Source organism: Dasypus novemcinctus, chromosome 9 (genome assembly GCF_030445035.2).
Source record: "Dasypus novemcinctus isolate mDasNov1 chromosome 9, mDasNov1.1.hap2, whole genome shotgun sequence".
Lineage (NCBI taxonomy): Eukaryota > Metazoa > Chordata > Mammalia > Cingulata > Dasypodidae > Dasypus > Dasypus novemcinctus.
Window position 1 is genome coordinate 86466678 of NC_080681.1, and position 26703 is coordinate 86493380.

General features: G+C 40.0%; 1 protein-coding gene across 2 annotated transcripts in view; it reads left to right on the forward strand.

The window, feature by feature from the left end:
- Positions 1-21150, forward strand: part of ATPAF1 (ATP synthase mitochondrial F1 complex assembly factor 1) — a 72643-nt gene extending 51493 nt beyond the window's left edge. For both annotated transcript variants that reach the window (XM_058303632.2, XM_058303633.2), the window contains one exon: positions 20257-21150. In XM_058303632.2, the coding sequence (XP_058159615.1) occupies positions 20257-20451 (195 nt within the window). In that variant the 3' untranslated portion in view covers positions 20452-21150. The remainder of the gene's footprint in view (positions 1-20256) is intronic.
- Positions 21151-26703: the final 5553 nt, after the last annotated feature.

The window sequence follows — 26703 nt, forward strand, 5'->3', positions numbered from 1 at the left end:
GGCTCCCCTACGCGGGGGACACCCCTGCGTGGCAGGGCACTCCTTGCGCGCATCAGCACTGTGCATGGGCCAGCTCCACACGGGTCAAGGAGGCCCGGGGTTTGAACCGCGGACCTCCCATGTGGTAGACGGACGCCCTAACCACTGGGCCAAGTCTGTTCCAACAACACTTTTTACAGTCAGTTTTTAGTGGGAATTTTTCATTATCTTTTGGGATTTGATTTTGGCCATTTGAACACAATGATAATGAGTAAGTGAAAGTAAGAGCTGTTGTGTGTATGTGTTTTGTTTTGTTTTTAAAATTTATTTAATTAAATTTCTCCCTACCCCCTCATTGTTTGCATTTGCTGTGTCTGTTTGTTGTGTGCTGGTTTTCTTTTTAGGAGGCAGTGGGATCTCCAATGTGGGAGGGAGGCACCAAAATATTTGAGCCACCTCTGCTCCCTGCTTTATTGTGTCTCTCATTATGTTTTCCTTGTGTCTCTTGTTGCATCATCTTACTGCGTCAGTTTGCCATGCCTTCCTGTCACGTCAGCTCGCTATCTTACTCGTCTTCTTTAGGAAGCACCAGAAACCAAACCTGGGACTTTCCATGTTGTAGACGGGAGCGCTTGAGCCACATCCACTTCCCATATGTGTGTGTCTTCTTTTTCTTTTTTAACGTTTTATTTTGAAATACTTTCAAACTTACAGGACAGTTACAAAAATAATACAACCCCCCTAAAGAGAAATCCAACATATCTCTATTCTCCACACCCCCAAATACCCATATGCACCAATTTTAACATTTTGCCACATTTGCCATATCGTATCTGTCTATCCATCTCTATTCATCTGTCTTTCCCACTATCTAGTCTATCATATTATATGAACACTTGAGAATAGATTATATGTAGCATGCTCTTTGAACACTTAATACTGCCATGTAGATTTCCTAAGAACAAGGATATTTACTTATGTGACCACCTTAAGTGCCATTATCAAGTTCAAGGAATTTAACAATGATATAAAGCTTATAGTCTATATTCCAATTTTTTTACATGTTGCAGCAATATCCCTTTGAGCTTTCTCTCCTCCTTTGCTAGATCCCATCCAGGATTATGTATTCCATTTATTTGCCATTGTCTCTTTAGTTCTTTCTCTTTTTTTTTTATTTTTTAATTGTGAAACATATATACAATATAAACTTTCCCATCTCAACCACTCCCAAGCATACCACCTAGTAACATTTATCACACATTCACAATATTGTGGTACCCTCACCATCGTTCGTTAACTTTCCCATCTCCCCTAACAGAAACCCTATACCCATTATGCATTAACTCCCCATTCCCCCTACCCCCTGACACTGGCAGCCTGCATTCTAATTTCTGTCTCCTTGAGTTTTCATATTCTCTGGTATTTTCTTTGTTGTTACCTTGGAACCTCAATTTAACATGAAAATCTATAATAATCTCATTTGCTTTGGTACCATTTTAACTTCAATAATATGTATAAACTATGTTCCTATACCCCTCCATTCCCCACCTTTATTATAGTCTTCACAAATTAAATGTGTACACATTATGAGTTTATAACCAGTGATTTATCATTGCATTTTAGGCATTTGCCTTTTAGATCCCGTAGGAAGTAAAAGTGGAGGTACAAACCAAAAATACAATAATACTGGCATTTTTATTTACCCATGTCATTACCCTCACCAAAGATCTTTATTTCTTCATGCATCTTCGTTCTATTGTTTATTGTCCTTTCCTTTCAACCTGCAGAACTCACTTTAACATCTCTTACAGGCCTGGTCTATTAGTGAAAAATTCCCTCATCTTTTGTTAATCTGGGAATGTCTTAATTGCTTCCTCATTTTTGAAAGATAGATTTGCCAGACTGAATTCTTAGTTGGCAATTTTTTGCTGTCAGCACTTTAAATATGTCATCCTACTGCCTTATTGACTCCACAGTTGTTTTTTTAATATATAAATCAATTTATTTTTTAATTAAAAAAAATTTTTTTTGTTTCTCTCCCCTTCCCCTCCCCCCCGTCCCAGTTGTCTGTTCTTGTGTCCATTTGCTGCGTGTTCTTCTTTCATCCGCTTCTGTTGTTGTCAGCGGCATGGGATTCTGTGTTTCTTTTGTTGCGTCATTTTGCTGCGTCAGCTCTCTGTGTGTGCTGTGCCATTCTTGGGCAGGCTGAACTTTCTTTCGCACTGGGCAGCTCTCCTTATGGGGTGCACTCCTTGCACGTGGGGCTTCCCTACATGGGGAACACCCCTGCGTGGCAGGGCACTCCTTGCCTGCTTCAGCACTGCGCATGGGCCAGCTTCACATGGGTCGAGGAGGCCCGGGGTTTGAACACAGACCTACCACTGGGCCCTATCCACTGGGCGAAGCCCACTTCCCGACTCCACAGTTTTTTATAAGAATCAGCATTTAATCTTATTGAGGCTCCTTCATGTGTGACATGTTGTTTCTCTCTTGCAGCTTTCAGAATTCTCTCTTTTTCTTTGGCATTCAAAGGTTTGATTATAACATGATGCAGTGTAGGTATATTTCGTTTTAGCCTATTGTGTATATTCATGGCTTTGTAAATTTTGGGAAGTTCACAGCCATTATTTCTTTGAATGTTCTCTCTGCCTTTTTTTCCCTCTCCTTCTGGACTCATATAATGCAACTGTTAGTATACTTTATGGTATACCATAGGTTTTTTAGTCTCTATTCACTTTTTATTTCATTCTTTCTTCTTTCTGCTCCTTAGGGTGATTTCAATTGTCTTCTTTTCAAGTTCACTTATTATTTCTTATGCCAACTCCAAACTACTGTTGAACCCCTCTAGGTAATTTTTAATTTCTGTTACTGTGGTCTTTAGCTCTGTTTGGTTCCTTTTCATCACTCTACTGATATTTTCTTTGTGTTCATCTATCCATTTCCTGATTTTCTTTAGTTCTTTGTCCATATTTTCCTTTAGCTCCTTGAGCATATTTAGGAATGTTTTTTAAAAAGTCTTTGTCTGGTTTGTCCCAGGTCTGATCTTCCTCACTGATGTTTTCTACTGCTTTACTCTTTTCCCTTGCCTGGGTCATCACTTCCTCTTTCTTTGTATGTTTTGTAATATTTTGTTGAAGCCTGGACATTTTGATATTTTATTGTGTTTTTCTGGAATTTAAACTCTGAGATGTCTATTTCTTAAGCTTGTATCCAGGTAGTATTTTTACTGTTTTGCTTGAGTATCAGGAGAAGAAGGAAAAAAAGAAAACATCTTTCTCTGCACATTGACCTGTGTGAATGCATTCCTTTAGAACTTATGTATGCACCAGACTTTCTTAACTTTTTTTGTTCCACGGACCCCTTTGCCACTCAGGTAAAAACCATAGACCCCTAACTATATATAATAAATATATCATATCCAAACCAATACGTCCCCACAAGAATAATGTTTTTTTGAATTTCAATTCAAGCTCATGGGCCCCTTGTTAAGAACCCCTGCTATATACTGAGTTTAGAGAATAGCTCCAGGCCCAAGTGGCAGGGGGCTTCCTGATCTTTTCTGTGCATGTGTCTGGTCTTGAGCATGCACATGTGGCTCTAGGAATGCCCCTCTTTATGCATATACAAATGTCCTCTCTTCCCTAGAAAATCATTTCCTCATGGTCCCAGGCACTACACTGTATGTCCTATAGCCAGCAATGCCTTGTCCCAAATAGCCACAACCTGACTGATTTCCCACAGTGTTCTGTAGGAGAGCTCTGTGAACTAGCAAGTTCTGGGGTGGTGAGCCTGCAACAAGTATCCTGGTTATTCTCTCAAGCCACTACCAGAAAAATTGGACCAGACATATATGCTCCCAGTATGTGCACACAAGTTACTCTGCTCCCTCAAACCAGGACTTGGGATCCAGGACCAGGCCTGGGCAGGCTCTGCACTGAGCTGGTGAGAGGATGAAGAGGAGGGGTAGCCTAGGCACCAGGAACTCCTACCACTTTGTTTGGTTTTTATTTATTTTTTTAATTAAAGCAGTTGTAAGCTTCCAAAAAAATCATGCAGAAAATACCGAGTTTCCATATATCCCCTTCTCAACACACGGTTTTCCCTATTATTAACATTTTGCATCAGTATGGTACTTTTGTTACAGTTGATGAAACAATATTATAATTATGCTGTTAACTTTAGTCCAGTGTTTACATTAGATTCCATACTTTGAGTTATATAGTTCTATGGGGTTTTTGTGTGTGTGCATGTTAACATATACAGCCTAAGATTTTCATTTTTTATCACTTTTGAAATATACAATTCAGTGGTGTTACCTACATTCATGGAGCTGTACCTCCATCACCATCACCCATTGCCAAAACTTTTCCATCAGCCCAAACAAATTCTGTGCCAATTAAACATTAATTTTCCATTCTCCTCCCCTGACCCAGCCTCTGGTAACCTATATTTTAGCTTCTGTCTCTGAGTTTGCTCATTCTAATTGTTTCATATCAGTGAGCTCATACAATATTTGTCCTTTCATGTCTAGCTTATTTCACTCAACATGATGTTTTCAAGATTCATCCATGGTTGTTGTATATATCCAATCTTCATTCCATTTTATGGCTGAACATTACATTGTATGTATATACAACATTGTGTTCATTCATCGGTTGATATACATGAGTTACTTCCATCTTTTGGCAATTGTAAATAATGCCACTATGAATTTTAGTGTGCAAATACCTGTTTAAAATCCCTGCTTTCAATTCATTTGGGTATATACCTACAAGTGAGATTGCCAGATAATGTGGTAATTCTACACTTAACTTTCTGAGGAACCACCACACTGTCTTCCATAGCAGCTGCATCATTTTATATTCTCACCAGGAAAGAATGAGCATTGGTATTTTTGCATGTCCTCCCCAATAATTGTTATTCTCCATGTTAAAAAATAGTAGCCATTCTAGTGGGTATGAAATGCTATCTCACTGTGGTTTTGTTTTTTGTTTTTTAAGATTTATTTTATTTATCTATTTCTCTCCCACCCACCCCCCGTTATTTGCACTCACTGTCTGCTCTCTGTGTCCATTTGTTGTGCACTCTGTGTATGCTTATATTCTCTTTAGGACACACTAGGAACTGAACCTGGGACCTCCCATGTGGGAGAGAGGCACTCAATCGCTTGAGCCACCTCTGCTCCCTGCTTTGTAGTGTCTTTCATTGTGTTCCCACTTTGTGTCTCCTCATTGCGTCAGCTCACCGCACCAGCCCGTCATGCCAGCCCATCAGGTCAGCTCACTCTCTTACTCTTTTTCTCTAGGAGGAACCAAAACTGGGAGGTCCCGTGTGGTAGGCAGGTCCCAAGTGCTTGAGCCACTTCTCCTTCCCTCATTGTGTATTTTATCTCCATTTCCCTGTGGCTAATGATGCTAAACATCTCTTCATGTGCTTATTGCCATTTGTATATCTTTGGAGAAATGACTATTCAAGTCTTTTGCCCATTTTTTATTTGGATTTTTTGGTCTTTTTGTTCTTGAGTTGTAGGAGTTCTTTTTAGTTCTGACTGTTAAATACTTACCAGATATTTATTTCCAGATAGTTTTCTTCCATTTGGTAAGTTATCTTTTTACTTTGTTGATGAATTCTTTTTTCTTTTTCTTTTTCTTTTTTTTTTTTTTTTAGGTACCAGGGCCTGGGATCGAACCAGGGACCTGGTACATGGGAAGCAGGCATTCAATCACTTGAACTGCATTCACTCCCCATGATGAAATTTTTTGATGCCAAAAAGTTTTTAATTTTGATGAAGTCCCATTTTATTTGTTTTTCTTTTCTTTTGTTGCTTGTGCTTTTGGTGTAAGGTCTAAGAAACCATTGCCTAATACAAGGTCCTCAAGATGCTTCCCTATGTGCTCTTCTAGGAGTTTTATGTCTTTGGTTCTTATATTTAGGCCTTTGATTTATTTTCAGTTAATTTTTGTGGATGATATGAGATAGGGATCCACCTTCATTCGTTTGCATATTAATATTGTTTTTCCACCACCATTTCTTTCCCCCATTGAATGATTTGACATCCTTATCAAAAATCAGTTTTAGGGAAGTGGGTATAGCTCAGTGGTTGAGTGCCTGCTTCACTTGTATAAGGTCTCAGGTTCAAATCCCCGGTACTTCCTAAAAAAAGAAACAAAAAAATTAGTTTTGGCCATAGATGTGAGGGTCTATTTCTCAACTCTCTATTCCATTCTGTTGGTTTGTCTCTCCTTGTGCCAGTACCATGCTGTTCTGATTACTGTGACTTTATAATACGTTTTAAAATCAGGAAGTGTGAGTCCTCCTTCATTTTTCAAGATGGTTTTTGGCTATTCAGGACCCTTTCCCTTCCATATGAATTTATGGTTGGCTTTTCCATTTCTGCCAAAAAGGCTGTTGGAATTTTGATTGGGATTGTATTGACTCCTTGGATCATTTGGACAGAAGTGACATCTTACGATAGTCTTCCAATATATGAACTTGAAATATCCTTCCATTTATTAGTCTTCTTTGATTTCTTTTAGCCATATTTTGTAGTTTTTCATGTAAATGTCCTTTATATCCTTGGTTAAATGTATTACTAGATTTTTATCCTGTTAGTAGCTATTGTAAATGGCATTTTTCCCTTAATTGCCTCTTTAGATTGTTCACTATTAGTTTATGGAAACATCACTGACTTTTGCATGTGCATCTTATATGCTGCCAATTTGCTGAATTCGTTTATTAGCTGTAGTGGCTTTGTTGTGGATTTTTCAGGATTTCTATATATAGGATCATGTTATCTGCAAATATGGAAAGTTTTACTTCTTCCTTTCTAATTTGGATGCCTTCTGTTTCTTTTGTGTGCCTAATTCTTCTGTCTAGAACTTCCAGTACAATGTTAAATAACAGTGGTGACAGTGGGCATCCTTGTCTTGTTCCTGATCTTAGAGAGAAAGCTTTCAGTCTTTTGCCAATGAGTATGATCTTAGCTGGGATTTTTCATATATCCCTTTGATGATGTTGAGAAAATTTCCTCTTATTCCTAGTTTTCTAAAAATTTTTATTAAGAAGGGGTCCTGGGAAGTGGATGTGGCTCAAATGATTGAGCTCCCGCCTACCACACAGGAGGTTCCAGGTTTGGTTCCTGGTGCCTCCTGGAGAAGATGAGCAAGACAGCAAGCTGGTACAATGGGCTGGTACAGTGAGCTGATGCAACAAGATGACACAACAGGGAGACACAAAGAGGAAACACAATGAGAGACACAACAAAGCAGGGAGCAGAGGTGGCTAAAGTGATTGAGTGCCTCTCTCCCACATGGGAGATCCCAGGTTTGGTTGTCCTCCTAAAGAGAAGATGAGCAGACACAGAGAGTACACAGTAAATGGACTCAGAGAATAGACAGCGAGTACAAACAGCAAGGGAAGCAGGGAATAAATAAATAAAATAAATCTTTTTTAAAAAAAGGAGTGCTGTGTCTTATCATTTGCCTTTTCTATATCAATTGAGATGATCATGGTTTCTTTCCTTCTTTCTATTCATGTGGTATATGATATTAAGTTTCTTATGTTGAGCCACCTTTGCATACCTGGCATAAATCCCACTTGATCATGGCGCACTTTTTTTTTTCAATGTTACATTAAAAAAATATGAGGTCTACATGGGGAGCTGGCCCATGCGCAGTGCTGATACGCGCAAGGAGTGCCGTGCCACACAGGGGTGTCCCCCACGTAGGGGAGCCCCACGCACAAGGAGTGCGCCCCATAAGGAGAGTCGCCCAGTGCAAAAGAAAGTGCAGCCTGCCCAGGAATGGTGCTGCACACACGGAGAGCTGACACAGCAAGATGACTCAACAAAAAGAAACACAGATTCCAGTGCCACTGACAACAACAGAAGTGGACAAAAAAACAAGAACACACATCAAATGGACACAGAGAACAGACAACTGGAGGGGAGAGGAGGGGGGTGAAAAGAAGAGAAATAAATAAAAATAAATAAATAAATCTTAAAAAGAAAAAAAGAAGCACAGATTCCCGTGCCACTGACAGCAACAGAAGCAGACAAAGAAGACGCAGCAAATTGACACAGTGAACAGATAACCGGGGTGGGGGCGGGGAGGGGAGAGAAATAAATAAATAAATCTTTTTTAAAAAATTTGTTATAAAAAATATATATATATGAGGTCCCCATATTACCCCTAACCCCCTGACCCCACTTCTCCCCCCATAACAACAACTACCTCCATCATCATGAGACATTCATCACACTTGGTGAATACATCTCTGAGCACCGCTGCATGGTGCACTTTTAATGTGCTGTTGGATTCAGTTTGCTAGTATTTTGTTGAGGATCTTTACATCTATATTCATGAGTATTATTAGTATATAATTTTATTTTCTTATATCTTTATCTGGCTTTGTTATTAAGGTTATGTTGGCCTCATAGAATGAATTAGGAAGGGTTTCCTCCTCTCCAGTTTTTTGAAAGATTTTAAGCAGGATTGGTGTTAATTCTTGGAATAATTGGAAAAATATACCTGTGGACTTTTTGTTCCTGGGAAGTTTTCCTACCAGTTTTTTTAATCAATTTTATTGATACATATTGATAAAACACACAATTGATCCAAAGTGTGCAATCCGTCCAAGTATATAATGAGTGGTATTTGGTATAATTACATAGTTGTACATGCATCACTTCAATCATTATTAGAGCATTTTCATTTTTCCAATAATAATAATGAACAAAAAACAGACAAAAAACTCTACCCCTTAATAATCACCTCTCAACCTCTTTATGCTTCCCCTACCATACATAGCTACTCTTCTGTTTCCGTTTTCTAATTTATTTATATTTATATCTTGTATAGATGAAGTCAAACAATATGTAGTATGTTTTGGCTAATTTCTTTTACTTAGTGTAGCTCCTTTTTTTCCTTTTACCATTAATGGAAGATTATTAACATTAATATACACTACCACCCATATTTCGCTTTGGCTGTATTTTTGCCTGATTTAACATCTTGTAACATTTATGTTCATTTGTTCAGTTTCAAAGAAAACAGACTTATATATACAATATTACACATATTCATATTTCACACAAGGTTTCGCTCTACCATACAGTCCCATGTTACATTTTTTACCTTTCCTTCTAGTAATATACCTGACCTTAGACTTTTCCTTTCAACCACTGTTCTACCCATGTAATGGCACTGCTAGTTACAAACACTATAATGTGCATTCACCATTTCAATTCATTTCCAAAAATTTAAGAACAACCTTTCTACCAATTCTTCATAGATTATCCTTCAGCTTTCCATTTTCTAACCTCATTCTATTTTCTGGTAGACTATATTCTAGTTATTAACTCCATGAGTTTACACAATATATTTAGTTCTTAATAGTACAATTGTATAATATTTGTCCTTTTGTGTCTGGCTTTATGTCCTCCAGGTTCATCCATGTTGTCATATGTTTTATGGCTTCATTTCTTCTTACAGCTGCATAATATTCCATCATATGTACACACCACAATTTGTTTATCCATTCATCAGTTGTTGGACACCAGGTTGTTTCCATCTTTTGGCAATTGTGAATAATGCCACTATGAACATTGGTGTGAAAATGTCTGCTTGTGTGACTGCTCTCGTTCTTCTGGGTATATACGTAGTAGTGGTATTGCCAGGTCACATGGCAAATCTATACTCAATTACTTTATGAATTGCCAATCATCCACAATAGTTGTACCATTCTGCATTCCCAAAAACAGTGAATAAGCATTCCTATCTCTTCACATCCTCTCCAACACTTACAGGTTTCTGTCTTTTTAATAGCAGCATTCTAATAAGTATGACATGATATCTCATTGTAGCTTTGATTTGCAGCTCCCTAATCACTAGTGATGTTGAACATTTTTTATGTGTTTCTTTCACCATTTGTATTTCTTCTTTGGACAAATGTCTATTCAAGACTTTTTCCCGTGTTTTAATCGGGTCATTTGTCTTTTTATTGTTGAGTTGTAGCATCTCTTCATATATCATGGAGACTAAACCCTTATTGGGTATGTGATTTTCAAATACTTTCTCCCATTGAGTAACCTGCCTTTTCACTCTTTTGACAAAGTACTTTCAGGTGCAAAAGTGTTTAATTTTACAGACATCCCATTTATCTTTTTTTTTTTTTTTTTTTTGCTGTGCTTGTGCTTTAGATTCAGGGTCCAAGGTCTTCAAGATTTTTTAAAATATTTTCTTCTAGTAGTTTTATGTTCCTGGCCTTTATATTTAGGTATTTGATCCATTTGGAGTTGATTCTTTATAGGAAGTGAGAGAGGAGCCCTCTTTCATTCTTTTGGTTATGGATATCCAGTTCTCTCAGCACCATTTGTTAAGGAAACTGATTTGTCCCAGTAACATCGACTTGGTAGGTTTGTCAAAACCAGTTCGTCATGGAGGTGAGGGTCTATTTCTTGACTCACAATTCTATTCCACTGAACAGTGTGTCTATCTTTATGCCAATACCATGCTGTTTTGACCACTGTAGCTTTGTAATATGTTCCAAGGTCAGGCAGTAAAAGTCCTTCCACATCACTCTTCTTTTTTAGGATGCTTTTGGCTATTTGGCTATTTATTCCTTCCAAATAAATTTGATAATTGCCTTTTCTATTTCTGTGAAGTAGGCTGTTGGAATTTTTATAGATATTGCATTGAACCTCTAAGTCAGTTGGTAGGATAGTCATCTTCACAGTGTTTAGTCTTCCAATCAATGAACATGGATTGTCTTTCCATTTGTATAGGTCTTCTTATATTTCATTATTGTTTTGTAGTTTTCTGAATATAGGTCCAACTTTGGGTAGATTAATTTCTAGGTTTGAGTCTTTTTGTTGCTATTATAAATGGAATTTTTTCCCCTGATTTTATGCTTGGATTGTTCAATACTAGTGTATAGAAACAGTGATTTTTGCATGTTGCTCTTGTATCCTGCCACTTTGCTGAGCTTGTTTATTAACTCAAGTAGCTTTGTCATAGACATTTCAGAATTTTTATTTTTTATTTTTTTTAAGATTTATTTATTTATTTATTTCTCTCCCCTTCACCCCCGCCCCAGTTGTCTGTTCTCTGTGTCTATTTGCTGTGTGTTCTTTGTCCGCTTCTGTTGTTGTCAGTGGCACGGGAATCTGTGTTTCTTTTGGTTGCATCATCTTGTTTTGTCAGTTCTCCGTGTATGCGGCGCCATTCCTGGGCAGGCTGCACTTTCTTTCACGCTGAGCGGCTCTCCTTACAGGGCGCGCTCCTTGCGCGTGGGGCTCCCCTACGCGGGGGACACCCCTGCGTGGCACGGCACTCCTTGGCGCATCAGCACTGCGCATGGGCCAGCTCCACACGAGTCAGGGAGGCCCAGGGTTTGAACCGCGGGCCTCTCATGTGGTAGATGGACGCCCTCACCACTGGGCCAAGTCCACCAACGATTTCAGAATTTTTAAAATATAGGATCATGTCATCCGCAAATAGTGAGGGTTTTACTTCCTCTTTCCAGTTTGGATGCCTTTTTTTTTTCCTTGTCTAAATGCTCTAGTTAGAACTTCTAGCACAATGTTGAATAACACTGGTGACAGTGGGCCTTCTTTTGTCTTGTTCTCGATCTTATAGGGAATGCATTCACTCTCTCCCCTTTGAATACGATGTTGGCTGTGGACTTTTCATGCATGCCCTTTATCATATTGAGGAACCTTCCTTCTATTTCTGTCATTCAAAGTGTTTTTATCAAGAAAGGATGCTGCATTTTGTTGAATGCCTATTCTTCATTGATTGAGATAATCATGTGGTTTTTTTCCTTCAACGTATTAATGTGGTGTAGTACGTTAATTAATTTTCTTATGTTGAACCACCCTTGCATACCAGGAATAAATCCCACTTGGTTGTGGTATGTAAATCTTTTAATAAGCTGTTGGACTCTATTTGCAAGTATTTTTTTGTTGAAAATTTTTGCATCTATGTTCTTTAGAGAGATTTGTCTGTAATTTTCTTTTCTTGTAGTGTCTTTATCTGCCTTTGGTATTAGTGTGCTGTTGGCTTCATAAAATGTGTTGAGGAATTTTCCCTCCTCTTCAATTTTTTGGAAGAGTTTAAGTAGGATTGGTGTTAATTCTTCTGAAAATCCTTGATAGAATTCACCTGTGAAGCCATATGATCCTGGACTTTTCCTTGTTGGGAGACTTGATGATTAATTCAGTCTCTTTAAATGTGATTGCTTTGTTGAGTGCTGTATTTCTTGTAGAGTCATTGTAGGTTGTTGCATTCCTAGAAATTTGTCCATTTCATCTTGGTTATCTAATTTGTTGGCATACAGTTTCTCATAATATCCTCTTATGATCCTTTTTGTTTCTGTGGGGTCAGCAGTAACTTCCCCCCTTTCATTTCTGATGTTATTTATTTGCATCTTCTCTCCTTTTTTCTTCATTAGTCTAGGTAGGGGATTGTCAATTTATTGATCTACTCACAGAACCAGCTTTTGGTTTTGTTGATTTTCTCTAGTTTTTGTTGTTCTCAATTTCATTTATTTCTGCTATAATCTTTATTATTTCTATCCTTTTGCTTGCCTTGGGAATGGTTTCTTGTTTTTCAGTTTCTGCAGTTGTTCAGTTAGATCTTTGATTGTAGCCCTTTCTTCTTTTTTAATATGGGTGTTTGGGTTATAAATTTCCCTCTCAGCACTGCCTTTGCTTATCTCATAAATTTTGAAAAGTTGTGTTCTCATTTTCATTCGTCTTGAGATATTTACTAATTTCTCTTGCAATTTCTTCTTTGACCCACTGATCATTTAAGAGTGTGTTGTCTAGCCTCCACACATTTGTGAATTTTCCTCTTTGCTGTTACTGATTTTGGCTACATTCCATTATGACCAGAGGAGTTACTTTCGTGTAATTTTAATCCTTTTTATATTTATTGAGACCTGCTTTATGACCCAAAATTAGGTCTATCCTGGAGAATGATCTATCAGCACTTGAAAGAATGTATAACCCCACTGATTTGGGATGCCACATTTTATATATGTCTATCAGGTCCAGCTCGTTTATCATATTATTCAATTTCTGTTTCCTTGTTGGTCTTCTGTCTAAGTTGTTCTATTTAATGATGTGAGTTGTTGTTGAAGTCTCCAGCTATTGTTGTTAGGCTCATGTTTTTTAATCCATTCTCTCAGTCTGTTTCTTTTGATTGGGGAGTTTAATCCATTCACATTCAATGATATTACTATAAATGCATTATTTACTTCCATCATTTTATTATTTATCTTTCATATGTCATCTTATTTCCATCTGTCTTTTTACTTCTTGGTTATCCTTTCTGATAGTCTTCCCTTCTACACTCTCCTCCAAGTCTCTCTCTCCTGTCTTTTTCTTTCAGGCTGTAACACTCCCTTTACTGCTTCCTGCAAAGCCTAATTCTTTTTTTGTGAATACTCTTGAGTTTCTGTTTATTTGTGAATATTTTAAACTCACCTTCATGTTAGAAGGACAATTTTGCTGGATAGAGAATTCTCAGCTGGCAGTTTTTTCTTTCAGTATCTTAATTGCATAATAACTTTTGTCTTCTTGCCTCTGTGGATGCTGCTGAGAAATCTACACTAAGTCTTACTGTATGTTCCTTTTATGTGATGGCTTTCTTCTCCCTTGCTGCACTCAGTTTTTTCTCTTTGACGTTTGACATTCTGAGTAATATGTGTCTTGGAGTAGGTCTATTCAGATTTATTCTGATTGGGGTATGCTGTGCTTCTTGGGCATGTAAATTCATTTCTTACATGAGAGTTGGGCAATTTTCAGTCATTATTTCCTCAAATACCCTTTCTGCCCCTTTTCCTTTCTCTTCTCCTTCTGGAACTCCAGTGACACATAAGTTGTTGTGCTTCATTTTATTATTCAATTCCTTGAGCCCCTGCACAATTTTTTTTCATTCTTTTGTCTCTCTGTTCTTCTTCAATTTCAGCTGTTCTGTCTTCTGCATCACTTATTCTTTGTTTTGTCATTTCGTGTCTGCTGTTACATGCCTCTAATGTGGTTTTTTTGTTTTGTTTTTTGTTTTTGTTTTTGTTTTTGAAGTACCAGGGATTGAACCTGGGACCTCCTGTGAGAAGCTGGTACTCAATCACTGAGCTAGAACCAGCTCCCCCCTAATGTGTTTTTTATCTCACTTATCATGTCTTTCATTCTCATAAGCTCTGTTATTTTTCTCTTCATTTTCAAATTCTTCTTTGTGCCCTCCCAGTGTCCTCTAGTGTCCTTTATCTCTTTAGCCATCTTGTCTTTCATCTCATTAATTTGATTTTGGAGATTTGTATAAATCTCAATGATTAGTTATCTCAAATTATGTCTCTTCTGGGGCTTTGATATATTTGTTTGTTTGGGCCATATCTTCCATTTTCTTAATATGGCTTGTAATTTTTCACTATTGTCTAGGTATCTAATTAGGATGGTGAATTTTCTCTGATGCATAGTTTCTCTCTCTTGTATAGGGCTTTAGTGGCAGAAGTCTCTGTGTTACTGCTGTTCTTTGATTCTTGGTTCAACCTGTTGTAGGTCTTTAGGAGTATCCCTGTTTAGTTGTTCAGATATGGACCGTGGGCTCATTAATGTGTTGCAGATGTGCTACCAAGGGCCCTCAGGTGGGAGGCTTGTAAGTCCTGAAAAAGCCTCTCATTTATATACTTTTAAATTTCCTTGCATGCACTTCCTTGGTCAACCAGCAGATGTTTATCTTTGGCAGCCCTCAGTTCAATCCCTGGTGGGAATGTGTGTGCTGCACCACCAATGGCAACAGTATGACAGGGGAGCCTCCTGCCTTAAGACTATTCAGAACCTCACAAATCAAACTTTCTCAAGGCTGTTCTCCTTTCTTTGCCAGCAGCTCCCTCCCTTTTCCTAGGTAGGAAATATATCCATTCCCTTCTGCATCCTCAAAAACCTCTCCCAGTCAGTAAGGAGGGTATTTCTAAGAGTAGTTTCTCTTAGCCCCTTGCCAGTTCTCAGGGCAAACAGCAGCATGGCCCCACCTGCCCTGGAAGGGCTCGTGGAACACAGCCCACCAAAGTTGTTGGCCAAAAGCTGATTCAGCCTTAGGCTGCATTCTTCTCCACCCTTTCCTGGGGAGATGGATCCCTGCAGTCCACCTGGTCCATAGCCATCGGCCAGGGGCAAGAATATTCAAATGGGCAGTTGCAGCTGCAGGTTTTACTCAGAGTTTTCCCATTGAGATTCTTTCCCTTTTGTCCCACTTTCTTTCGAGTGGTGTCTTGCCTTTCCCTGATGCCTTAAACCCTAAAACATTTTCTTCAGGCTGTTTCTGCCTGTTCTCTAGCTATATTTCTGGGAGAGAGGTGAGTCCTGTATCTGTCTAATCCTCCATCTTCCTGGAAGTCCAGCTTTCCTACCACTTCTAAGTTGCCTTTGTTTTCTTGATATGGTGCTCGCCCTGTTAATGCAATTCTTTAATTGTTTCCTGGAAGCTTTGAGAAAGGTGTCTGTCTGTTCAAAGCTTCTGTTGGGGACAGAGCCCTGGATCTTCTCACTCCACTGTCTTGATTGAGGCAGTTAAATATTCTTTTGTAAGGTTTTGATAGTGTAGCCTTTGTCCTGACCTTCACCTCTGTAACAGAATGGTCTGGTCAACATTTTCCTGCTACTAGCTTTAGATCAGAGTCTATTGTTCTCTCTGGGGCTTTGCTGGTATATTGGTTATCAATTGCTGTATAACAAATTAATCCAAAATGTAGTGGCCTAAAACAATCATTTTTTACCTCACAGTTTCTGTGGGTCAGGAATCCAGAGCAGTTTAGCTGGGTAGCGCTGGATAAGGTTTATTATAAGGTTGCGCTAAAGATGGTGCCTAGGGTCTATTTTGGACAAAAGTATTTGGAAACCACATATCCAATAAGGGTATGATATATAAAGAGATCCTACAACTCAATAATAAAAAGATAAAACACCCAGTTAAAAAATAGGCAAAAGACTTGAAGAAACATTTTTGCCAAAGAGGAAGTATAGGTGGTTAAAAAAAAGAGAGAGAGAGAACACATGAAAAGATGGTAAACACTACTAGCTATTACAGAAATGCAAGTCAAAACTACAATGACATATCATTTCACACCTATTACAATGGCCACTATTTTAAAAAACAAACAAACAACAAAAACAAAAACAGAAAACTACCTGTGTTGGAGAGAATGTAGCGAAATAGGAAGACTTATTCACTGTTGGTGGGAATGTAGAATGGTGCAGCCATTGCGAAAGACTGGTTGTTCCTTAGGAAGTTAAATATAGATCTGCCATATGATCTGGCATTCTCACTACTAAGTATATACTCAGAAGAACTGAAAGCAGGGACACAAACAGACATCTGCACACTGATGTTCATAGCAGTATTATTCACAAATGTCAAAAGACGGAAACAACCTAAATGTCTATCAGCCGAAGAATGGATAAACAAATTGTGGTATATACATATGATGGAATATTATTCAGCTATAAGAAAAGAAGTCGGGAAACGGACTTGGCCCAGTGGTTAGGGCGTCCGTCTACCACATGGGAGGTCCGCGGTTCAAACCCCGGGCCTCCTTGACCCGTGTGGAGCTGGCCCATGCGCAGCGCTGATGTGCGCAAGGAGTGTAGTGCCACTCAGGGGTGTCCCCCACATAGAGGAGCCCCACGCGCAAGGAGTGCGCCCCGTAAGGAGAGCCGCCCAGCGCGAAAGAAAGTGCAGCCTGCCCAGGAATTGCGCCGCCCACACTTCCCTTGCCGCTGACGACAACAGAAGCGGACAAAGAAACAACACGCAGCAAATAGATACAGAGAACAGACAACCGGGGGTGGGGGTGGGGGTGGGGGTGGGAGGTGGGGGGGAATTAAATAAATAAATAAATCTTTTTTTAAAAATTAAGTCATGATGTATATGACAACATGGATGAACCTGGAGGACATTATGTTGAGTGAAGCAAGTCAGATACAAAAGGACAAATATTGTATAATTTCACTAATATGAACTAAATAAAATGAGCAAACTCATGAAGTTAATAGCTAGAATATAGATCACCAGAAGATAGAATAAGGATAGAGAATGGGAAGCTGAGGCTTAATTTGTGCAGAATTTTTAAGAAGGTTACTTGTAAATGTTTGGAAATGGATAGAGATAGCACATTATAGTGATTGTAATTAGCAGCACTAATATATGGGTATGATAGTGATTGACAGGGATAATTTTTTTTATTGATTTTGTAAAAATATTACATTAAAAAATATATATATATGAGGTCCCATTCAACCCCACCACCCCACCTCACCACTCCCCCCCCCCCCAGCAACATTCACTCCCATCATTATGACACATCCATTGCATTTGGTAAGTACATCTCTGGGCATCTCTGTACCTCATGGTCAATGGTCCACATCATGGCCCATACTCTCCCCCATTCCATCCAGTGGGCCCTGGGAGGATTTACAATGTCCGGTGATTGCCCCTGAAGCACCATCCAGGGCAACTCCAAGTCCCAAAGGCGCCTCCACATCTCATCTCTTCCTGCCATTCCCCACACCCATCAGCCACCATGTCCACTTTTCCTACTCCAATGCCACCTTTTCTCTGTGGACCTTGGATTGGTTGTGTCCGTTGCACCTCTATGTCAAGAGGAGGCTCAGATTCCACATGGATACTGGATGCAATCCTCCTGCTTTCAGTTGTAGGCACTCTAGGCTCCATGGTGTGGTGGTTGTCCTTCTTCAACTCCATCTTAGCTAAGTGAGGTGAGTCCAATAAATCCGATTGTAGGAGCTGAAGTCTGTTGAGGCTCAGGGCCTGGCTATCCTATTGTCAGTCCAGAGCTTCAAATCCCCTAAATATATCTTAAACCCCAACACCAACTACAATTCCAGTAAAGTAGCATGAAATTCTTATGAAAAGAGTTCCCATCTGAGTCCAGTTTCATCACGCAGAAACACCAGCTCCAAAGAAGGGCCATCTGACATGGCAGCGAACCCCATCTGCCATGACCATAGAACCCATGGGTCTCTTTAGCCCTCCAAGGAACCAATACCTGGGGATTGTATCTACTTTATCTGTCTCTTAGACTCTGCTCAGTTGTGCATAAGGGCAATCCTTCTGACAGCCTCCAGACTCTTTTTTAGAGACTCGTAGCCATATAAACTCATTTCTCCTTTCCTTTTCCCCCTTACATTAGGTCAAACAGCATTTTAAAGTCATGTTATTATATGTAGACAGGGATATTCTGCTGATCCACATCGAACCTTCAATTCAAGGTCATTTTCCAGTTGCATCATCAGTTGGTAGTTGATAGTGGTCCCTCGGTGCCAGGGAGGCTCATCCCCGGGTGTCATGTCCCAAGCTGGGGGGAAGGCATTGCATTTACATGCTGAGTTTGGCTTTGAGACTGGCCACATTTGAGTAACATGAAGGCTGTCAGGAGGAAATTCCCAGGCACAGTGCTGCTCTAGGCCTTGTTCTTATTTCAGGCATATAGGCTCACAAGCATAGTCATTAGTATCAGGGGCTCACTGTTGGACCCTCATTCCTTCCCGGTCCTTGCCGCTGCACCTGGGGGACTGCCGCTGCTCCCCTAGGAACCACGACAGAGCACCCCCGGCCAGGAACGAAAGGGATAATTTTTAAAATCATGTATGACACTAGAAGGAAAGCTAAAGGATGAAACATAGGACTGTATAGTATAGTGAACTATCTTGTGGACAATGAATGTGGTTAATAGTGCAAATATAAGAATGTTTTTCCATGAAACAGAACAAATGCGTTACTATTACAAGATGTTAATAACAGGGTGGTTTATTGGCAAAAATACACCTAAAGCACACTATGGACTGTAGGGAATAGTAATAGATTAATATTCTTCCCATCAATTATTTAAAAAGGGGAAGTACTATATACTGTTTGACTCCATCTATACAAAATGTAAATATAAATAAATTTACAGAGATGGAATTGGGTTAATTGTTATTTAGCAAGGGAAGGATTGAAGGATTGAGATGTGACTACTAAGGGGTAGGAGGTTTTTCTTTTTGGAGTAATAAAAATGCTTTAATATTGACTGCAGTGATGACTGCACAACTTAGTGATTATACCAGAAGCTATTGAATGTATATTTCAGAAGGATTGTATAAATTGTGAATATGATTTTTTAAAATTGTTTTAAAAAAAAAAAAGAGATGTTGCCTAGGGATGCAGTCATCTGAGGGTTGGTTGGGGCTTGAGTTTCCACTTCCAATCCCACTCTTGTGGCTGTTGGCAGGAGCCCTCACTTCCTCATTATGTAGGCTTGTTCATAGGGCTGCTTGAGTGACCTCACAACATGGCAACTGACGTTCTGAAGAGCAAGTTATTTAAGAGAGTTAGCAAGACAGAGGCTACAATATCTTATATACATGTTAGTGAAAGTCATTTTCTGTCATTCTTCCATAGCCTATTTGTTAGAAGCAAGTCACTAAGTAAAGCCTACGGTGAAAGAAAGGGGAATTGGGTTCCACCAAAGGGGAGAGATATCAAAGAATTTGTGGATAGATTTTAAAACCACCACAACTGACTTTGACACTAGTTTTCTGACTGAGGTGGTATGAGGAACACATTTTATTCAAGTGGATGCCTGGTTAGTCAGAAACTTAGTACTCACCCATACACCAGTTCTTGGAGCTGGGTAATTCTTACTCTTTTTATTCCCATGCAGTAGACTTAAACAGTTATCAAAGAATTGAATGAACAGAGAAATTGTGAGCACATACATTAATTTATTCTGCAAACATTCACCAGATGCCATTACATGCAGGGCATATAGTATTCTCGATATGAAACAAGCCCTACTCTTTTTTTCTTTTCCTTTTTTTTTGAAGTTTTTTTTTTTCTTTTCCTATTTTTTTGAAGTTTATCATTCATATACGAACATCCATAAACAGTAAGTATATAGTATAAGTTGTGAACTTACAAAACAACATACAGGGCTCCCAAACATTACCCTACCACCAACACTTTGCATTGTCGTGAAGTCATACTCTTATCTCTGAGGAAGATAGACAAAAAGAAAAATACAATATGGTGATAAATACTATGATAGAGGTATGCATGGGATGATTTGAGTACATAGAGAAGGGGTACCTAAACCAGATATGGGAGGTCAGGGAAGCTTTCTGGTAACAATGACTCCTGGGTCAGAGCCCCTACTTGCCAAAGGACTCTTTCATAGCCCTGAGCAGGGAAGGACATAATTACTCTTTTTGTCTTACAGAATGTTGCTGAGGCACAATGCATTGCCAACCAAGTTCAACTCTTCTATGCCACTGATCGGAAAGAAACCTATGGATTAGTGGAGACCTTTAACCTCAGACCAAATGAGTTCAAATATATGTCTGTTATCGCTGAACTGGAGCAAAGTGGACTTGGAGCAGAACTGAAATGTGCCCAGAACCAGGATAAGACTTAGAACTGTAAGAGGTGGCCCCACACAGTGTCTGCTCAGCCCAGGATATTCTAGAGCCTACCCACTTGAACTCCAGAGAGCTCAGCTTGTAATCCTGAGCAGTCCATAATGAGTTGCCCTGTGTGCTTATTGCAAGAAGTGATTGTACTTGATATTCAGGCACAATCATACTCAAACATTCTGATAACTGTCTCTCAGCATACTTGAAGTTTCCTTGTAAGAGTCTGAAGTCATAACAAGAGACAGCCAAGGATCCTTGGGATGGTTGACTTGATTTTACACAGTGTAACAGCGCAATTGCAATCTGGCCATTTGTCCTCACAGCTCTCATATAATCAGTTCTTCATCTTTAGGAACTTGTAACAGGATTATGATCTTGGAGATCCGTTATAGTTAAATGTGGCTTTTACATTCTCTTCCCATTCATTAGTTGGCCACCCAAAGACAATAACCCTTGTTTAGATTCTAGAACAGCCAGATATTTACATCAGGGTAAAGACTGCATCCAGATTTTCCCCAGAGCAGCCTTTTAATGTAGCTACTTTGTAGAGGTATTTCAAGTATAGTTAGATATACAGGTACAGTGTCTGCATGTTATTAAACCTTAGTTTGTGGCACTTGCTCCTCCAACTCTGCCTGTTAGAAACTGTATTTGAAGGGGTGAATCAGTGCAGTATAAATAAACCAATACTTTTGTATCAATCCAGATTTGCATGATTTTTTAAAAACAACTTCAAGCAGTGCCAATATTATATGAAAAAGTGAGTGGAAGCAAATTTTCCTAGATTGAGTATAGAAAAAATGTAGCAATAAAATAAAGTTTCGTTTACAATCTTTGTTACAGTAAAAATTAAGCTATGTGCTTGTGCTGTCCATGGTTCATTGTTGTGGGCTGATTTCATTGAAACTAGTCTTAGTACTCTAACCAGTTGTTTCCAATGCCAAAAATTAGAAAGGAAAAAAAATTAAAAAGGAGCTCTATGGTGTTGGAAATCCGTTTTTGGTTTGTAGTGTTGCTATTGTAGCTCCAAGCTCAGTGTGAGAAAAGGGTGGTATTTAACATTCTAGCCTTCTGAGTCCAAGGCCCAGGTATCCGCTAGGATTGTTGTCTACCGCTTTTACTATGCCTTTCCTTTTCTTGATCTAACTTGCTCCTCTCTGTTTGCCACTTCTGCCTAAGATTTTGTTGGATGACCCTGTATATAGTGAGTGGGAATTTAAACTGTATTTTCAGTTCCTGTGTGTGGGTTTTTTTTGGTCTTTGTTTTGTTTATTTTTTTCATTACAGAAACCTTTTTATATAATAGGTTGGACTTGTCCCCAAGCTCTTTAAAATTGGATTGGACTTCCTATTATTTTCTGAGCTGTGTATTCTGTTGTACTTCTGAGTCTGTGTGTAGAGAAAGACGATGTGTATTTAACCTGGAGAAGCTATTAGCCTTTCACAATGTCTGTAAAGCTTAAGCTGTTTCCTCATGCACATTCTGGACATTCCTTTGGTCCTGACATTTCATCTTTTGGGAAACTTGGGTCTTATCAGCCTTCCCATCTCCCTAAAATGCCCTCTGACTTACTTGACCTAATAAGGCCCATGAATCTTTGACATCTTATGGGGTTGTTTTGGTGGGTCTTAAGATCTGTTTGCTTTTCCCTCCAAATGGACCCAGTTCCTAGCCATAATACATTTTCCTTAAATCTCAACCAGAGGGTGAAAAAATGATGGAAAAAGAAGAAATTGGTATTCATTCTATTGTTCCTCTTAGCTTTGCCTTAAATCCCTACTTGACAAAGAAAGATGAGTCTATAGATAATTACAGTGGACATGACCAAAGTATTGTCTAGCTGTTCTTTATGTTTACCTAAAGAGATCTCACAAAGATCTAAAAGAAAATTTTAGCATTTAATAAAGTAAATTTGTTCCCTGGAACCAAAATGATGCAAGGAAAATAAACAGGCTTTAGAATTAAGTGAATCTAGGTTTAAATGTCAGTGTTGTTATTCATTAGCTCTATAATGTCATGGGTTACTTAAATAATTCTGTCTCTTCATTTGTAAAGTAAGGATCATAGTATCTACCTTATTTTGTGAAAATCAAATTAACTAATATGAAGAACACAGTACAGCTTAATAAATATCAACTCTCTTCTTACTTCCCCCTGCACTGACCTCCCTTTAAAGACCAACAAAGATTAGAATTTCAGAGATGCAGGTCATTCTTCACTCCATTTTATTTTTTTTTTTTTTTTTTTTTTTTTAATTTTTTATTTTTTATTGACTTTGTAATAATATTACATTAAAAATATATATGTGAGGTCCCATTCAACCCCACCCCCCCACCCCCCCTCTCCCCCCCCCCAACAACACTCGTTCCCATCATCATGACACATCCATTGGATTTGGTAAGTACATCTTTGGGCACCTCTGCACCTCATATACATTGGTTCACATCATGGCCCATACTCTCCTCTATTCCATCATGTAGGCCCTGTGAGGATTTACAATGTCCGGCATTCTTCACTCCATTTTAAAGAGCAAACTTTATCTCATAGGTTTTCTTTTTTTTTTTAATTTCTCTCCCCTCCTTCCCTTCCCCCCCCCACCCGCCCCAGTTGTCTGCCCTCTGTGTCCATTCGCTGTGTGTTCTTCTATGTCCGCTTCTGTTCTTGTCAGCGGCACAGGAATCTGTGTCTCTTTTTGTTGCGTCATCTTGTTGTGTCAGCTCTCCTTATATGGGGTGCCATTCCTGGGCAGGCTGCGCTTTTTTCGCTCTGGGTGGCTCTCCTTGTGAGGGTGCACTCCTTGCACATGGGGCTCCCCTACACAGGGGACACCCCTGCATGGCATGGTACTCCTTGCACATGGGCCAGCTTACCACATGGATCAGGAAGCCCTGGGTTTGAACCCTGGACCTCCCATGTGGTAGGCGGATGCCCTATCAGTTGAGCCACATCCACTTCCCTGGGCACAGATTTAAAGGTTCATTCCCTACCCTTGGGGCACTTTTAGTTCAGCAAGGCAAGACATTGACAAGACTAATTCCATTGAAAGGCAGTCTGACCAGTGCCATCTCAAAAGGGGGGACAAGAAAGGCTAAGGAGTGCTACAGGGTGTTGTTGGGAATGCAGCGCTGCCCATGAAGAATTTATGGCTTAAAAGGGAATAGCAGATAGATAGTATTAAGGTCTCAAAGGATATGTGTCCCATGCAAGAGGCAGGAGGCTCTTTGAGTTCAGACTTTGCCTCACAATATTTGCACATTAACTATCATCACTAAGGTTTACTGAAGGCGTACAATGTACTGGGACACAATAAGCCTGTTACGTGGATTTTCTTCATTAAATCAACACCGCTGTGAGGTCAGTAGGAAACCACTGATTGGTGAGATGTGCTGCTACTCCCCTCACACCGTCCTGCTCTCCCTCAGCTCTAGCTCTCAGAAAAGAAGGCAACTTTCCAGTCACCCCTAACCCCAACTGCAGCAGCCAACTTGAGTCTTAAAAAGACATGGGAGGGAAACGGACTTTGGCCCAGTGGTTAGGGCGTCCGTCTACCACATGGGAGGCCCGCGGTTCAAGCCCCGGGCCTCCTTGACCCGTGTGGAGCTGGCCCATGTGCAGTGCTGATGCGCGCAAGGAGTGCCCTGCCACACAGGGGTGTCCCCCGCGTAGGGGAGCCCCACGCGCAAGGAGTGCACCCATAAGGAGAGCCGCCCAGCGCGAAGGAGGGAGCAGCCTGCTGAGGAATGGCACCTCCCACACTTCCCGTGCCGCTGACGACAACAGAAGCGGACAAAGAAACAAGACGCAGCAAAAAGACACAGAAAACAGACAACCGGGGGAGGGGAGGGGAATTAAATAAATAAATAAATAAATCTTTAAAAAAAAAAAAAAAAAGACATGGGAGACTTTTCAACCAGCCCTTGCTCTGAGAAACAGAGCTCTGGCCATTTTCCCTCTGGTAACTAAAGAACAAAATTGGATGCTTTATATGTTTCTGATTCCTCCAAACTTTATTTCAAAAGACATTATGTTCTAACTAAGGAAGGTGTGCATGTGTGTGTGTGCTCTGTTTTATGCTGCATGGAGCACTTTGGTTTTGGCAATTTTCCTGATGTGGTGGGTTGGTGGCAGCATTTTTATCCCCGTTCTGCAAGAGTTGGGGTATGGAAAGGGAAGAGATGATCTGACAAAGGTTACTGTCTGCACCAGGCGCCAATCCAGGAATAGAAGGGGACAGTCCACACTCCAGACTAAGAGTATCATTTGTGATGTCCACTGAGCTGGCTCATCCTTCACATACACTTGAAAAAGACTGCCTCTGAACTCTTCAGGCCTCAGAAACTAGAATATCAAACCACTTAGGAATCCTTCCATGCTCCCACAACCTTCAGGACAGTCCAAAACACATTGCATCAGCTCACAAGAGCTTCAGGACTTGGCTTCTGATGACTTCTCCAGACTCATATTTTGCTAGGCACCTACCCATGCCCTTAGCTCCAGCCATTCTGGGCAACTAGCATTTCCCTGAATACACTGTGTTCCTCCTACCTGTTTTTACCTTTTCAAGTACTTTTGCCTGCCCCAAATAACCTTTCCCCTTCATTAAGTTAATTCCTATTTGTCCTTCCAAGCTCCACTGAAGCTTCTTTACAGCAAGCCTTCCCTGACATCTGCCCTTCTCCCCGCTGCCCATGCCTGGGTCATGTGGCCTCTGAGCTTCCCAGGATGTTGTGATAAGCCTTTATGGAAGGCCTATCAGACTGCAAAACATTTACAAGACTGTCTCCCCTACTAGACTAGATGTTCCTTGGAGTCAGGTATTGTGTCGTACTGGACATTGTATTCCCAGTGTTCAGTGTGAAGCTTGGCAGAGAGACAAGGTACCTAGTGGATGCTGAATAAATTCCTCTTGAATTACCACTAAATTCAGACCTCCCGAGTCTACTAGCATCCCTTATACCATGAGATCCAGCCCTAAAAAACACATTGTGATTATATTCCAACTCCAGGCAGTAGCCATTTTGCTTGTTCTTTATTGCCGACACTACATATGGAAAACAGCCAAGGGACCTCCAAGGTGGTAGTCAAGCCCAGAGTTTGTAAGCACAAAGAATTGATGAGCATACTTTTGGAGGAAGGCAATTATTTTAAAGTACCAGCCTGCGTGTTCAAGCCCCTGTCTTGGCTTACCAAGTTTTAGCATTAAAAAGGTCCTTGGAGACTGTCCAGTCACTAGTTTTCAAACTGTACTTTAAGAAATCCCAGCAGTTCCTCACATATAAGGACCCTAAGAGTCTTTTATCCCCAACTCAACCAGAGAATCCGTGTTTTATTTACTGAGTGTAAGCTGTCATTTGGAGAAACAGTTCCAAGAAAGTTTGAAAAAACCCTGGTTAGTCTAACCTCCTGCCCACCACAGTAGCCCTCTCTACAGCATTACCAAGCCATTAGGTTTGAAGAGCCTTCTCCCCTGTTAACCAGACTGTACCATGCTGAGACATCTCTGAGTAATAGCAAGCTCTTCCCCACCCTGAGCTAGCCTCCCTCTCACTCCTCACTGGATCCCATTCTGTCATCCATAGCTAGAACCTCTCAGGAAAATCTGTTCACTCTTCTACTTAACAGCCTCTCCTGCTGATGTGTGAAGACTGCTCTAAAATTCCCTTGGAAATCAAGAGTGCCTACAATTGCAAGCAGAATTCCATCCATCATCCATGTAGAATCTAAGCCCCCTCTTGATCTAGAAGTGGAGTGGGCATCACCATCCCAGGGTCCACAGAATGGAGGAATAAAATATGGATTAGAGTAGACTTACTGATAATCTACTATAAAACTATTATGACTAGTAATAAAAGAAATTGTAGCATTGTGGTGGAGAAAGTGGCCACAGTAGTTGCTGAGGGCAGGAAGAGGGAAGAAGAGATGTGATGTGCGGGCATTTTTGGGACTTTGAGTTGTCCTAAATGTTACTGCAGGGTCAGATGCTGGACTATATATATCCTGCCATAACCCACTGAATGCACTGGGGGAGAGTGTGAACTACAGGGTAAACTATTATTCATGTGGTGCAATAGTGCTCCAAAATGTGTTCACCAAGTGTGATCAGTGTGCCACAATGATGAGGGAGGTTATTGGTATGGGAGGAGTGGGGTGGGGAGGTGGGGGGTATACAGGAACCTCATGTTTTTTAATGTAACAATTTTTGAGATGTATATATCTTCAAAAAAAATACAATTTACAAAAATGATGGGAGTTG